Source organism: Melanotaenia boesemani, chromosome 10, assembly GCF_017639745.1.
Source record: "Melanotaenia boesemani isolate fMelBoe1 chromosome 10, fMelBoe1.pri, whole genome shotgun sequence".
Taxonomy (NCBI): domain Eukaryota; kingdom Metazoa; phylum Chordata; class Actinopteri; order Atheriniformes; family Melanotaeniidae; genus Melanotaenia; species Melanotaenia boesemani.
In genome coordinates this window covers 30758322-30774587 of record NC_055691.1, presented here as the reverse complement: position 1 = coordinate 30774587, position 16266 = coordinate 30758322, and the positions used below count along the sequence as shown (strand labels likewise).

General features: G+C 43.0%; 1 protein-coding gene across 1 annotated transcript; it reads left to right on the top strand.

Moving 5' to 3' along the window:
- Nucleotides 1-2803: 2803 nt before the first annotated feature.
- On the top strand, nt 2804-15992 carry LOC121648127 (zinc finger protein 469). The gene has a single exon (XM_041998074.1). The coding sequence runs from the start codon at nt 2804-2806 to the stop codon at nt 14576-14578; it is 11775 nt and encodes a 3924-aa protein (XP_041854008.1). The 3' UTR covers nt 14579-15992.
- Nucleotides 15993-16266: the final 274 nt, after the last annotated feature.

Below are 16266 nucleotides of genomic sequence, written 5' to 3'. Positions count from 1 at the left end.
TAAATGACCCCTTACGCTTCGTAAACTGACAGCTCAGGCTTTGGTGCTACTTCTCTAAGGTTCCTGTGATACTCGAACAGCTCTTTTTGTTGTTGGAGGCATTCATTTTGAGTCCCAAACCGCAACAGCCGGTCTAGGCAAACACAATTGGGGCTATGATTTACGATTGTGACTGTTGACTTTGTGGAGCTAGACCAAGCATAGCCCTACCCAAGCATATGCTGGCAGGGCCATTAACCCCAGTTTCCCTAACTTGTGGCAGGGATATCTACAGACACTGGCTTTCAGATTTCTGTAGAGCTCTGAAGTGGATGCGATTTTTCACAACCCAGGCCTAAACCCAGCCAGGTCTCAGCTTCAAGCTTCCCTCCGTACCTGTTAAATACCTTGGGGAGCTTTACCAGAGGATGGGACAAGGAAACACAGAGAGCTTGATCCTTTTTATTTAGAAATGGGAAGCCATATATTGCTGTTCCAACTGGTAGCATCCAGACACACTGACTGCGGGTTTGTGGATGTAAACATATAACCCACAAGATTTAAATGCTGTAGGCCAAACTATCTCATTTGATACCAGCATCCTGTCTTTATCTGTGTGTATGTGAGAACCTGACATTATATACACTCCCACTTACACTCAAAAGCAGTCAGCACACACATTCCTCCACTAGCCTTGGAACATGACTTAGTCCTTTAGTATTTCTGTCTTTTTTCTGGAGTTACACTTACATGTCATCATAAATGTAGCTGGTTTGTTTATTTTGCCAGCGTTCACGGAGAATGCATTTGTGGGTATGTCATCATCTAACAGATAATCAGCACATAAGTTTTGTCAAACAGACTTGTCTTTGGCTCAGTACTGAGACCATCAGATAACAACAAAAGGAATTTCAATGCATTGAAAGGAGGTCCAACTTTTATAAAAAAAAAAAAAACAACTGCAGACAGATTCATTTTAACTGTTTATTAATGAAGACTAATCAAAGGGCACCACACGTAAGTTAAACCTTTGACTGTATTTAGCTGTGGTGCTTTAAAAGGGAAAAATTTTACAGGACTTGGAGGCTTTCATGTTATTAAATCACTGCTTTACTAAGTTAACTGATAAAGCTTAAGTCTTTGGTTGGATAAAGAGGCTTTGGAAAAGAAACAAAATCAAGTGTTGATCCCAAAATGACCCTGGGAGGTTTTTAAATGCTATCTGCTGAGAGATTTATGAGGATGGAGATATTTACAGTATCTTTTTATCTTAGCACATTTGACCAGTCCTCAGCTGGTTTGAGGATTTATGATGCAGAAGGGCAAATGCATCTTGCAGGAGGTGTGTTTGACAGTCTTCTAGTCATTGCCTGTGGGAGAGGGCCTCTGCAATAGTGCACACATGCCACATTTTTTATACATAAAAGCAAGGATTTCATCATACAGTTAGAATTCACAACCCAGAGGTGAGACCTTCACAGAAAAGTCTCAAGAGCACCTCTAAAGGCGTCTTGCTTAAAGACACTTCAATATGGCAGACAGTAGCTGAAACAGAGGTAAATAGTAGCCTCTGTAACCATAGGAATCCACCAGAATTGGTAATGACCAGGAGAGACAAACAAGAAGGTGGGAACTTACCAGGCCAAGAACTTACCAATCCTAGAAATTACATTTTGGTGCTAAATGCAGGTTTCATTTGGTTGGACCTCAATAAAAGTAAAAGGCCAAAGTAAACTCTGACCTGAGAGTTGGTGTCTGGGATGAGGGAAAGGCAACAAACGTCAGTGCCCACAGTTCTCACTGTCAAAAGGATGGCTGACTAATCCTCGATATTCCTCCATGATCTAAACCTGAAGCCCTCTGTAGCAACAGAACACTGTGCCATTGTATCCCTGCTCTTAAGGAGTCTGTGATTCATTTACTGGCAAAGCTTTTTTGGATCCATGTACAGTATTTTTCTCACCCTCAATACTGTAGTGGAATTTATCTTTTCACGATTGAAGTAGTCCCATAGAATTGTTTACAGGAATGATTTTGACTGTGACGTAACATCCTCCCATTGCTGTCAAGCCATCCTGAGTGAAGTCTGCGTTTACTTGTTGGAAATGTCTTTTTCCTGTTGTCATGAACAGGGAATTTGAGTATTAGCAGTATTTGCACCACTAATGTGAGTAGGTGCAGGAGTTTGGCTGTTCTTCGGAACCCCTTATTGTTTACACTCAAGCCTTTGAGCATCAACAGCCCTGCCGGGTTATAATGCAACAGTGCTCTCTGCTGGCAGAAGCAGGGAACATTATGTTTGCACTTAATTTATCACATAAACTCAGATAATATTTTTTTGTTTAAAATGCATCTTTGGAGCTGTTTCTGTGAGAATCTACCATGTGATAAGCTAATTTGGTTTTTGCAAAAATTAATGTCATTACCATCTCCAACATTAATATCTGGGCTGAAATAATTACTTTAAAGATTAAGATAAGAGACTCTTAAGAGTGGTATTTAATGCTTTGACTTCATATTTACTTAGTATGCCCGGGTTTTTGCAAAGTGTATACATGACATGATTTCATGAATTCATAATTTTGTAAAATGAAAAAGTCAAATCAGGTCTTCTAATTTTCTCCCTGTTTTCCAGGCCTGCTTTGCTTTGGTGCCAGATCTGCTGTCCAGAATGAGGGTGAAGAGATGAGATTGCAGCCAGCAGCCCTGTCCCTGCAGTTCCTGCCACTGGACATTTACTGAATCCCATTAACCAGAAGATGATGTCCCTGTCTCCCAGATAGCACTTCTGAGGACCAGGCCTTCACAGCACAGACTGTGCACCATGGCAGGAGAGACTCAGCGAATGTGTGCAGTCAAAGAACTGGATGCTGAGTCCAAACAGCAGGATGAGAGGACGGCGCTGGAGCAGCAGACTGACAAAACGACAAAAGAGTCTTCGGAGCACTTTTCAAGCACAGGCACTGAGGCCAGACTCAGCAGCAGACTGGCCAAAGCTGAAAAACTAGAGAAGGAAAGGGACTGTCCTCAACAGCGGGAAGCTGTCATACGACCACAGCAAGCAGGGAAGATTGACTTCAGATCACTGCAGAACAGTTCAAAATTTGCCACTGACAGGACTTGGTCAAGTGGGAAAGGCAGTCCCCAGTCACCAAGTGGAAAAGGCCGCAGCCGAGAAAAGGCAAAGCGGTCAGGAAAGACAGAGCGTGGCAACCCACAGCAGCTGTACAGACTAAGCATTACAAATCCACGCACCATTGGTATTGCCTACCCGCAGCAGAAAGTTTTGCCACCCAAGAAGTTGGAAACCAGTTGTGGCCCAGTCTCGGGCAGCTACAGATTCCACGTTCCCAGTATACCAGAGAGAGAGGTTGAACTGCAACAAGAAAAGCTCAACTACAGTCGCTGCTTCCAGGAGACTAATATTACCTCCCCAAGCTTTACCTCACTGGCACTGGGTTCCTCAAGTGGAACATCATCCCATTCACATCAACCCCCGTCACAGCAACAGCAGCTGACTTCAATGGAGAGCAACAGCGCACAGCCTGGTAGTCAGCTGATTCTGAGTGACTTTCAGCTGAGTGGCTCTAATACATGGCAGTCTCCTGAGAGGACTTTTAATGGCACTAGCTATGGGGTTTCACCACAAAAATCCACTGCCCTCTCAGAAACCAGTAAGGCTAATGCATTTGTGCCTGGTCCATTTCAATATGGATATCACTTAGTGGAAGAATCAACCTCTGACTCTTTTCCCTGTGAACAGAACCCCCATTCCCAAGACTTCCCAAACTCTTCTCTAGGTTCTGTTCATGTTAGCCACAACTCTCTTTCCTTTACCCCCGTAGAAGGGCAAAACATTGCTCAGAATAGCACTCAGTTCAGTAGTGAAAGCCCGCCAGAGGATAGAAGCTCTTATCCCCACACCCCACATTCACAATTTATTCAAGGGGTGGCATCATCAATTCAGTGTCCCAGGAATCTGAGTGAGGATTCAGCCAGTAGTGACAGCTCTGGCTCCAACTCACAGCAGTCAGAACAGGGGAAGACTACCCTGCCTGAGAGTACAGACACTATTGTACAGGCAGACAATCGGGATGCAACCATCACTGTGGGGAGTAAGAGAAACTGTCACCCCAAAGACACAGCTGCCTGCCAAAGAACACTCAATCAAGGAGGTGTGCATGCAAGAAATATTTCACAAGGTCCTGGCTCCCCAATGCACTTTCCCAACAGAACATATAACAATCCTTCAGTTAGTAACACACGCACAGCCTCAATGCCTTTTGAAAAGAACATTAGCAGTAAGGTTGTAAATAGGTTACCACACACATGGGAAGGAACTAATAAAGCCTTTTCAACAGCTGATCAGAACATAATTCAGTACACTGATATGAATGAGAAGTTCCAGTTTCAGAGCCAGACAGCTATTGACCAAAGGCCAAATTTATCTAAAGTTAGCAGGATGCCCTGGCAGCAAATACGGCCAACCTCTGCCATGACAAACCCAAACAGAATAGAGTTATCAAGGCAAATAAGCAATCAGAAACTGGCTTACATAGTTTCCCCTTCTGACTGGCAGGAAGAGAGCAAATCACATAAGCAAAACCCCTTAAAAGACCCCAACTTGTTCCAAAACAGCAGAAGTAGCGATGGGTTTTCAAGCCAAAGGCAGGAAACTGTAAAACATAATAGTAACACAGTCTCAACTTTTAAAGTAGAGATGAGCCATGCAGAAGTATGTGACTCCAAAAGTAAAACTGTGTACTTTGGACTCAATCAGTCTCTTCCAGCAGCACCATCAAGAAACTATAGCTATCCACCATTACAGGTTCCACCTATGGGCCTTATGATGGTGTCACCATATGAATCCCCACTGCCCTCCCCAGTTCATAACCCTGCATCTAGTAGTACTTGCTCCTCCATCTCCCCAGCATCCACCAGCCCGGTTAACATCAGTTCAGAGGACAGTCAGATGTCAAAATCAGCTCCCCCTCATCCATTCTATCACCAGCCCCAAAGTAAAACCCAGCTTCCCCCAGATCACCTGAGCACGCACCCACATCAGTTTCATCCTGATGCTCCACGAACCCTTCCCTATGCACCTGACAGAGCCAAAGACGACATGATGAGCTACCTGCAAAACAGCACACCTCCAAAGACAACTATGGATGGAAACAAAGGTTATATGGATAGTTTTGGGATGGAGCACCACCAGCCTCCACCACCATACTCTGCACATCAGCTGTTAGCCAGCTCACTAGCCACAGCAAATCTTGATCAGTTAGATGTGCTGCTGACATGCAAACAATGTGATCAGAATTTTAACAACCTGGCTTCTTTTTTAAGTCACAAACAATACTGCGCTCAGCACGCATTTGCACACAATGACCTCAAAGACATTTCAAAGATAGAGGACAACAGGAAGTTCCATGCAGAGCCAGTTAAAGCAGTATCCACAGTGTCGAATGTTTCTCTGTCAAGGTGTCCATCTGATCTTCACCTCTCTTTGTTGGGCCTCAATAAAAATGGAGAATTGATGTCTGACAGTGAAACAAAAGGAGACAATAAAGATGATCCACTGAAACTCAGCTTGTTTTCCGGTCCAGGTAATCTCCCTGTCCCTCTCCCAGAGCTGGAAATGGAGGATGCCAAATTAGACAGCTTAATCACAGAAGCTTTGAATGGATTGGGATATCAGTCAGACAATGCAGAGATAGACAGCAGCTTTATTGATGCATTTGTTGATGATGACCTCACCACTGTCAAAACATCATCAAACAAGCAATGTCTGAAAACAAAAGAATCCCTGATTTTTGAGAGCAAGAATAAACAAGCCATCAATGACAGATCTTTCACACAAGGACAGTCTTTTTATGACTCTGATGTTGAGAACCACGAAAAAGCATCTATGAATTTGGAAAAAGATGAGAAAATTAACATTAAAAAAGAAGTCTCTCATAAAAATTCAAGACTTGCCTCAAGGGAGAAGACGTGGGAGCAAGAGAGCAAAGTGAAAGAGGCAAGAAAGCTGTGTAAGAGTGAGGAGGAAAACACGAGCACACAAAGGTTTCTCTTATCTAGGAAGTTTTCTGAGCATTGTGGCGTGAAAAGCTTTCAGGACAACGCTGCACTTCGAGGCTCAGCACCCTCACAGGCCTCCACATCTCCAACCTCAAGAGCAGCAGCTAAAGAAAGCAAGAGGAAAAGCACTGGAGGGGGAACCTGGAGCAAAGAACTTATTCACAAAATAGTTCAGCAGAAAAATAAACTCCACAAGCTCCATGTCAAAGGTACCAAAAACCTTCAGTTTTCCTTGGTTATGGAAAGACTAACTCCCACAGTGCAGAACCCTGCATTTGGGGAATACGACTATGTCTCAGACTCAGATGATGAATGTGAGCCCGTAAAGATAGCAAGCCAAGGCCGACTGAATCAAAGTAGTCGCTGTAAATACACATACACTAAAGAGTGCAAATGGCGAGCAAGGAGCGAGAGAGATCAGGCAGCATGGAGGCATGAATCAAAGGAGTGTTTTGAGGTGAAAAAAAGTGAGTTGTCTCTGTCCCCAGAGAAACAAGGTTCTCACCAAAGACTCAGGAGGAGAGGGAGCAGGTCATCCACAAGCAGTGACCTCAGCACATCTGTGAGTGCTTCAAGCGATAGCATCAACAGCCCCAAAAGCACTGACCGCACTGATTCTGAGAGCGAGAAGAAGACAGACAAAAAGAAAGAGTCTTCAGAGCAGAAAACCAATGACAGATCTTCCCCACATAAGGTATTTAAAGAGTCCAGCACATTAGCACTGACATTCACTAAATCCATCAAGAAGTATAATACAGACAAAGCCATTCATTCTGATAACAAAGACAGTTCAGAGGATACAAAGAAGTATCATGCAAATCCAGAAGTTGCTGATTCAGTGTCATCCTCACAAAAAGCAAGAGACCAACTGAAGAACTTTGAAAAAAGAGGAAGCTCTCATACGAAATCAAGAGACAAACTTGCATCTCATAAAAAGGAAGCGGGCTCAGTTGGCTGTTCAGACGGAAACACCCTACAGAGAACAGACAATCTGTGCACCAAAGAACCAGCACAGAGCAGCAGCACAGAGAACAAGACACTACTGTTTGATTCACACTCTCGCACCGGTGAGAGTGATTTTAATACTGACAGAAACACAAAGGACAAAAGAAGAGAGGTGCCCCAAGCCACACAGCCAGAGCTATCAGCCACCACCACATTGGAGAAAGAGAGTGATAATGTCTGCATGGGAAAAGAGGCTATTGCTTTAGTCAATGATTTAGACACGCACAAGTCTGCACCTCTTTGCACATCTTTGATGGATGAGGTGTGCCTGTCCCCACCAGAAAGCCAAAAAGATGCTCTCCATCTCATGCCCTACCCTCTGGATCAGGAGCAAGGGCTCATGAAATCCCCACTTTCATTTGACACCTCATCGATGTTTGGGGATCTTACTGGATTTGATAGTGGGCTTTACTCTGAAATGCCCATTCAGAAAGATGGTTTTCCTTCAATTGAGAACACAGCTGGCAAAAAGGAAGAGTTTGCTTCTTCTTTCTCCCCCTTTCTGGAACAAAGAGACTGGACTCTCATTGTTAGTCCTGTGCTACCAGATGAGGTATCTCAGTACAAAGGCAATTCAGAAAAATTAAATGAAAAGAAGCCAGATTATGATCACATTCCTTTGTCTCTGCCAGAAAAAATAATTGACTACAGCACAAATCTCAACAGCTGTGCATCAGAGGACGAGCTGGAGATAAAGAGAATAGTAAATGAGCTTGAAAACCAGTTGCAAACAACTAAGTTGGAAAGCCCACCACTACTGGCTCAGAATGTCCCCAAAGAGCTGCAGATGAGTAAATTTTCACCCTTACGACTGGGTGATGAGTCCAAGAACGAAGCCAATGGTTTGAACAGGAAGTGTTCAGCGCAAACAATCGATGCATCAGTTTTAACAATGCCTTCAGAGCCTTTCACTCAACCAGCACTCCCATGGCCAAGTGCATTCCAGTTTGAGCTAATGGATGAGCATCACAATGCCCATGCTCTTCACAATCAACCACTTAAACACAAACAACTCCAGCCTGACCAAAAATCAGAAAAAAGATGTTCTGAAAAGGAGACTTCAGCAGAAACAAAGGAGGAGATTTTAGAACAGAAAAGATACACAGAAAATCTCATGAGAAGCCTGGAGGTAATTTCAGACTCTATATTCAAAAAAGAACCTATTATATCAGTACACAAAAAGCCAAATGTCAATGCTCTCACAAGTCAACATCACGAGGAAAGTGAATGTCAGGCCCCTGATGCAGTTAAGAGAGAAGATCACTGTGAAAAGGAAGCAATTACCGGAAAGGAGAACATTTCATCACTTCCAAATATCAATGAGCCGAAGAATGAAATTGAATTCATTCTCAATGAGTCACAGCCATCTCTCTCCAAAAAGACTGACCCTTCAGTCAGCAGCAACAAACCAATTTCATCGCAGCCAAGTGAACTCACAGAGAACGGGAATTACATGGCAGAGACCAAAGCCGCATCAGAGGAGGACATCACTGCAAATAGTCATTTGACTGAGGCCTCTCGCTGCTCAAGTGTTGTGACAAGTGACCTACGAGAGGTCGAAAGGTCCTGCAGAAACAGTAATGCAGAAGACAGTGATCATGACCTGATTAAAAACAATAGTGATGCCAGAGAATATTCACCTACAGATGGCTATGAGGAAGCAGAGGCAGTGAAGGGAATCACTTATAAATCTGAGGATTATCCTTCATCACCAGCTCTTGCTGACCCCATTCGAGATATTGGCGAGAAAATGACAGATGTGATCACTGGAATGGCAGCATTGGAAAAGCAATCTACTAATGAGCATGACAATCATCAAGACATCAGCTCATCACATCCTGGGGAACTGGCAGTGCAATATTCAGAAAATATTACTGAAGAAATAACTGTGGAAACATCAAAACAAGATCCTTTAACTCCACTTTCTTCCTCTAAAAACCCCAGTCCCTCAAATACATCCAGTGAAACAAATCTTTCAGTACAGATAGTTACCACAGACAAACCCTGTAGTCCAATAATCGTGGAAACCAAGACAGAAAGCTGCTGCTCACCCCTCCATGACATCCAATCTACAGAGGGACAAAGCAGTCTGTTGATCCTGTCACAGTCTGATGGCATCATTAACACTGATCCCTGCAAAATGACTCCATTTAATGACTCATTAGAAACTGGGGTAGGTCTCGTCTTTGAGCCTACTCAGAAACAAGAAGAGATTTTGAATGTTCAGGACATTAAAGAGCATCTTCCTGCTGATTTCATGGCAAGTGAACAAAACTCCCCATGCAGAGAGGAGGCAGAAGAAAGTCACTGCATCTTTTCAGACTTTGTTCCACCAATTAGTCCTCTGTTATCGTCTCACCAAAAAGCAGTGCCGAAATTGGCAATACAACAGGAGTCATGTGAGTCCAAAAAGAAATGCAATAATAAATCAACTGATCAAGGCTCAATTCAAAATGCAAAATCTCCCATAATCAAAGATGATAGCCAAAACATCAAAGAGGCTGAAAACAGTGGCACAACAACTGAGATTGACTATTCTCAAATAAGCTCACCTCAGTTGGACTTGAGAATCATGGAGTGTAAAATTCCCAACTCTGAAACCATCATCCCCTCTCCACTTCCTGTAAACAACTTGGCTGAACTATCAGAGGTGACAGTCAGCCTTGAAAAAAGTGATCTGATGTATGGTTTAAAGCTCAGCCCTCTTAACTACAATGGCATCACAGATCAACCTCCATCACTGAATCAATATGACTACATACCAATATCACCTGCCAGTAAACCTGAGGAGAACCTAGACACCAAGCAGAGACCCAGAGAGGACTATGACTCCTGTGACTTGAGTGTCAACCCTGCACTGATTTTTAACCAAACCAAGACCGCTACGACAGTACCACTGAACTCAGACCCTACAGCTAAACTAGATCAATTAGCTGAACCACTGGTCCTACAGCAGAGTATGAAGTTCACATGTTTTGCTCTGGGTCTCCCAGATGAAGTCAAAGGAACAGATTCATCATCTGTTAATGTAAATAAAAGCTTGGAGATTTTCCATGATCCAGTTGAACCTGTTGAGCATTTGCATACACAAGCTGACCTTATGAGTGAAGCTGAAACCAAGAGGTTAGATTCTCAAGAACCTTCTACTGATGAGGTTGATCTTCTCAAAACAGATTTTTCAGATGGCCCATCCACTCCGCAACTACTCATCATCTGTGAAAATGAGCAAATGCCCCATCCTCCAGAACCAAGAGAGAAGCTACCAACAATAGAGCTTGGCCAGTGTTTAACAAATCATCAGACCAACAAAGAAACAACGCAAAAAAAGACACAAAGCAACACTCAACCGGGTAAAGTGCTCTGTGAGATATGTTTAATGTGTTTCAGAACTGTGCCAGGCTTAAAGAGACACAAGGCCATGAAGCATTTGGTCAGAGTTGAAAAACACACTGGCCCACAGAGCACAACATCAAGCCATCAGGGGACAATGCTTGTTTATGAAACACAAACTACAGAGAAAAAACATAAAGATGATTCACAGGCTTGTTTCCCAACAAAAATTGATGGATTGCCTGAGAAAAGTAGCTGTCTCATATTGAAAACACCAGAGGCCGAGTCTGTCCTGGAGGAAGCGGCAACTGAGATGAGTTCAGTGGCAGTAGATGAGATAGGCCATCAAAACCCTCTGCTGTCAGTTAAGGCAAAGAAGAGCAACAAAGCTAGAAAGAACAAAAACAGCGGGCTAAATCCTGACCCTTTCTCTGATGAGCTTCTGAATATATTAAAAACAGACATACTTCAAGCTATAACTCCCGAATTCAAAAGCACTGCACTACAAGAGCAGCACAAATCCCCTGCAGTAAAAATCAATGACAGAACTGTTGCTGGAAAAGAGGAATGCCCTAACCATGGTACTTCAGATTCTGCTTTTGACCACACAGCCACATCTCCTTCAAAAGAACCAAATGTAAACAATGAAACTGTGGAGCTAAATCAGATTGCTGACACCGAAGTGATGACATGTGCAAGTGTGACAAAGATGGTGAATTTGGACGTTTGTGCAGATAATGTGGAAAGTGCATCTGCTGAGAAGGAGATTATGACAGAAGGCGATGAGTCCAGAAAGACACTGTGCACTGTGAGGGAGATGTGTGAACTGAAAGGAACAGAGGACATCCTTGCCCAGGAGATTCTTAGAAAAGTGTCAGCAGAGATAAAATGTGAGAAAAACAGGAGCCCTGCAGATAATGTACATCATCTCTCCTGTTTGAATTCCTCCCCTCTCAGTCCACCTAGCATTAGCCCTGAGCTGAGAGCCTTACTAGATGATGACACCACATTCTCGCAGCTGTTCCCCAGAGATGAGGATGCCAAAAGAAAAAAGTGCCCCAGGGTTTATAGCAAAAGAAACAAAAGACAGAAGTTATCCCCTCATACAGATGTGACCACAGACAACGTACCTCCTGAAACCTGTATCCAAAATAAAGATCAGTTCATGGAAGCTCAAAGTGAGCAGACATTTAGTGACAATCAAACTAACCACTGTGAATATGAGACCATTTCCATTGACGATGCCATCATGTTGAACATGTGCCACAACAGCACTTTAAAAGCTGATGGTGAACCATTGACAGAGGTTAAGCCAAGTGAGCAGGAGGATGTTCATGAGGTTATCAGAGAGCTTGGCAACAACCCTTTAAATCCATTGGAAAGAAGTGTTGATAAATCTACAACTGTTTGGAATGGACCCAGTGGATTTGATGCCTGCTCAACAGCGGGCTCTGAATCTAACATTTGTAAGCCAGAAGTGCCAACTGTGCCCTGCCCTCTGCCTTCACCAGCTGCTCCGTACACCGTTGAGCCACGTGTTGCAGATGGAGGCCAAACCTTCCACAGCATTGACATCCAAAACATCAACACCACCTTTCAGCTTCCTGAGATTCAGTTCTTTGATTCAGATAAAGATATCTCAGTAGCTCCTCCCCTTGAAAGTACAGATCTGGAGAGCAGAGATGATGACAAGTCAAAGAAAGTCACAGAGCGGCGAGGCCGGAAACGGCAAGATGGGGGATTAAAGGTCAAAGATAAGCAGTACAAGTGCAAAGTGTGTTTCACTTGGTTCCTCACCCTGGGTGAGCTGAACTTTCACAAACTCTCCCACAACCCCTCTCCACCTCCAACGTGTTATATGTGCGTCCAGCGCAAATTCAGCTCCAGAGAGCAACTGAGAGACCACCTGAGGGAGAAACATGCCAAGAACAAGACAGGTATCTGGACCTGTGGAATGTGCCTGAAGGAGATATCAGATGTGTGGATGTACAATGAACACTTACGAGAGCACGCTACTCAGTTTGCCAGGAGAGGTCAGACTCAAGGCTCTATGTTAGGCATTTCAGGCTGCTTTATGCAAGAGACAGCGGTGAAGAACTTCCTCTCCTCAATCATGCAGCACCGCTCCACCAAAGCCAACAGAGAGTCCAGCAAAACTACTAAAGAACAGGAAAAAGCAGCATCTGCAGACGTCACTGCGATCGAGGGGAAAAGCTCAGAAGGTGCTGAGCCAAAGCTACACAAAACTAAAAGCAGCAGTGGAGCAAGTGGAAAGCAGAACACACTAACCCCACTTGAGGTCCTTCACAAAACAGAGACACCCAAAAGTGTGGAGATGCATCCCAACTGCAAAGACCCCTCAAGAGACTGCCACCACTGTGGGAAACAGTTCCCAAAACCATTTAAACTCCAGAGACATTTGGTGGTCCACAATTTAGAGAAGATTTTCCTGTGTCACAAATGCCCTGTCTCTTATCAGGAGGCCCAGGAGCTCAAAGAGCATCTGAAGAGTGCCCATGAGGAGGTGGATGAGCTGGATTCAAAGCACACCACCCTTTACACCTGTGAGCTGTGTGCTGATGTAATGCATGTGATTAAAAAATCCTTCATCTGCAGCACCTGCAACTACACCTTCTCTAAGAAAGAGCAGTTTGATCGTCACATGGAAAAGCACCTGTCAGGAGGGAACAAAATCTTCAAATTCCGAGGCGTTCTTAGACCTGTCAAAGTATCTGCGTCCAAAGAAAATGAATGTGATTCACCTGCAAGTAAGAAAAGGAGAATTCTCTCTGACAGCCTGCCAGAAAACAGCTCAGACAGCGGCATTGCCAGTGTGAGCTCTCTACACTTAAATCAGAGCGCTGACACACAGTCTTCAAAACCCTCAGTGTCCACAGCTGACGACTCCACACAGACGATCTCAAATGAATACCACAGTGATACAAATAATACAAATGTGAAGACTGAGGATATTGCAGAGGACTACTCTGAACTACTTGTAGAATTGGAGAAATGTATTCATCTGAGCTCATCAACATCTGTTACACCCAAGGAAGAGGAAACTGACCAGACTCCTTTGCCTAATCTTGATAAGGAGGGCAATAGAAAATCAGTTAGTGAAGAATGTGATGTGAAAAAGGAGAATGAATCAGTCTGTATGAGAGAGGAGTCAATGTCGTGGGCAGCATCTAAAGAGAGTAGTGGCGCAGAGGAAGAGATATTTAAAGCAAAGGAAGGTGACACTACTGAAACTGAAGGGAAAACGGATTTGCCTCCAGCTAGTGAGAACTCTTTCTTCAGCTTAACAGAAAATCAAATCCTTTTAGAGACACCTGAGTCTGCAAAGCATGAATTAGCTGTTGATGAGATGAGCCAGCCAAGGGATGATGAGCAGTGGGATCACACGTTGTCTGTAAATGACGGTGTGCAGGAGGTATTATCTCATTGCACTGAGCTGGAAAGTAGCAGTCAGATTAAAGATAATGTTTCCCTAGCATCAACAACTGACAACACCAAAAACTGCACAACAACTAGCAGCATAAAGGGTACAGAATCCACTCCAGTCCTCCACTCAAAGCTTTCCCTTAGCACTTCGGCCTCAAATGAGGACAAGGACTCTGTGAAACCACAGAAGAAGAGGAGGGACATGAAATCCCCACACATTCTGCAACGGGTTTCCTCTCCAGCCACGCAAGAGAACTTTGTTGTTGATTCCAAAGTCAAAAAGAAATTTCGCCCGAGCAAGTGTGCAAATACCTCTTTGCAAAGGAAGTCAGATGGAGCCACTGAGTACCCTGTGCTGTCCTCAGTAAGGGATGATGTTGTTAGCAACAAAATTGTTTCCAAGTGCAAGACTGTAAACTTGAGTTTGCAGCAAAAGAGAAGTTTGCTTGACAGCTGTGCCCAAAAGAAAACTGAAATTGTTACCTCTCAGAACGGGGATTATAAAGCCAGAAAGGGACCTCTGGGGAGATCTCTGCATCCTTCTGTATCTAAAGTGTCTTCAGTTCCTATGAACAATTATTTGAATAAACCAAAGCCAAAGATGGGGGTTCGGTCAATGGACAGTCACTCCTACAGGACAGCAGAGTCCCAGAACAATCTTCTGAGTCAGCTCTTTGGCCAAAAACTCACTAGCTTTAAGATTCCTTTGAGGAAGGACACATCAGAATCTATTAACTGAGGGGGGAAAAAAGGGATCTGTGAATAAAAGACTGTACATTTTCACAGTTATAAATGTTTAAGAGAATTTATTATGGTGAATGAGATTGCACAGCTCTTTTCTGTGAAATGCTATCTTTAAATACTTACATAGTCACTTTATGTCTTCTTTGTACATGTATTTTTATTACACAAATGTGAGGGCGAATGGCAGATATGAGTTTTGGGTTAAAAATGAATATTTTGGTTGGGGAAATCATTGAACTTTTGAGAGATTATTTTTCATTTACCTAAAGGAGACAAAAAAAGAATACTTGAAAACACAGTTACGTATGTTCCTTTAAGAAATGCATGTTCATTTTCCCTTCATTACATGATTAACTGTTTTTCCAAAAGGACCAGAATGATGTCATAACTGACTTGGACTATTGTCTGTGCACCTTCTATACATGCTTCCAACATATTCACGTTGTACTTTTTAAACTTTACTGTACTGCATTGACATTCATCATTATTAGCCTTTTGTATAAACATTACCTGGTGCTACATTGTGTTGAATTGTAATGTGAATGCTAATGTCCTCAGAAGGGAACATGAGATCTGTAGCAGTTACAGTACACACATCCAACTGTTTTTACTGGTTTTCTGTACTTTATTGAATATACTGTGCAAACCATCCAAGTCACATGTAGGCTGATAGAACTCATAATTAGGAAAGCTTCTGTTTTATAAACTCAGGTGCATACAAGGACATCACAGTCCCAAGACCTGTATTTGGAGTTCTTCCCTTGCACTGATAATACCACACACAAATTAAAAACTCATTAATCTGTGTCTTTAACTCCAAATGTTTAATTATTAATAGTATTTACTTGGACAACAAAGGTGCTTTATCTTGTTTATACTGTATGTATCTTATATTGTATTATATTGTAGGTAGATTATTGTTTTGGTGTAATGCTTCATGACAAAGTTTTATTTTAATAATGTGCAAAATGAATCAAATTGAAAAGAATGGGAATGCAGCACCTCTTGCAAGTTGTACAGTGGTTCACTAAGTGCCTGTTTTACAGTTGGTCATTAAAGATCTGAATTGGTCTCTCCTCGCTCTTTTCTTCCTTTGTTCATGGAATGTTTTTGCAAATGTTCCTGCTTCCCTGCGGACTGCATCTGTCACCACATGCATCAAACAGTAGAAGCAGTGGAAGCAGCTTGTGCCTGGAGGCAAAAAACAGGTGCACACACAACAAGGTCTGACTTCATTTTTTCCCCCTCAGATGAGCACTTCAGTGAGCTCACTCATCATCTGAAAGATGAGCATAAATGTATCTTTACTACAGGGAAACATTTAACAAAAGACAGATACATTCATACAACCATATGTCTGTCTCCACAAGCACAGTTGAGCAGGCGGCCAGGAGCTCTCACGTCTGTCATGTTGCTCTCTCACCACATGTAAAATGGCTTCTGTTCCTACATGAACATTTTTCATCATCACATAGGAATAAAAAGCCATATTACACTGTGGTATACATGTAGAAACACTCAGGGAAGACAAAGAGGAGTAGTCTTTACATCTCCCAATGAATTATCATGAGACCTGAGAAAAGGAGCAGAAAGAAGAAAGACAGACAGATTATTTTCTTTGACAAGGACTGAAGCTCGGCTCTGGCAAAAAAAAAAAACAATGTAAAACTTTATCCGGACTGA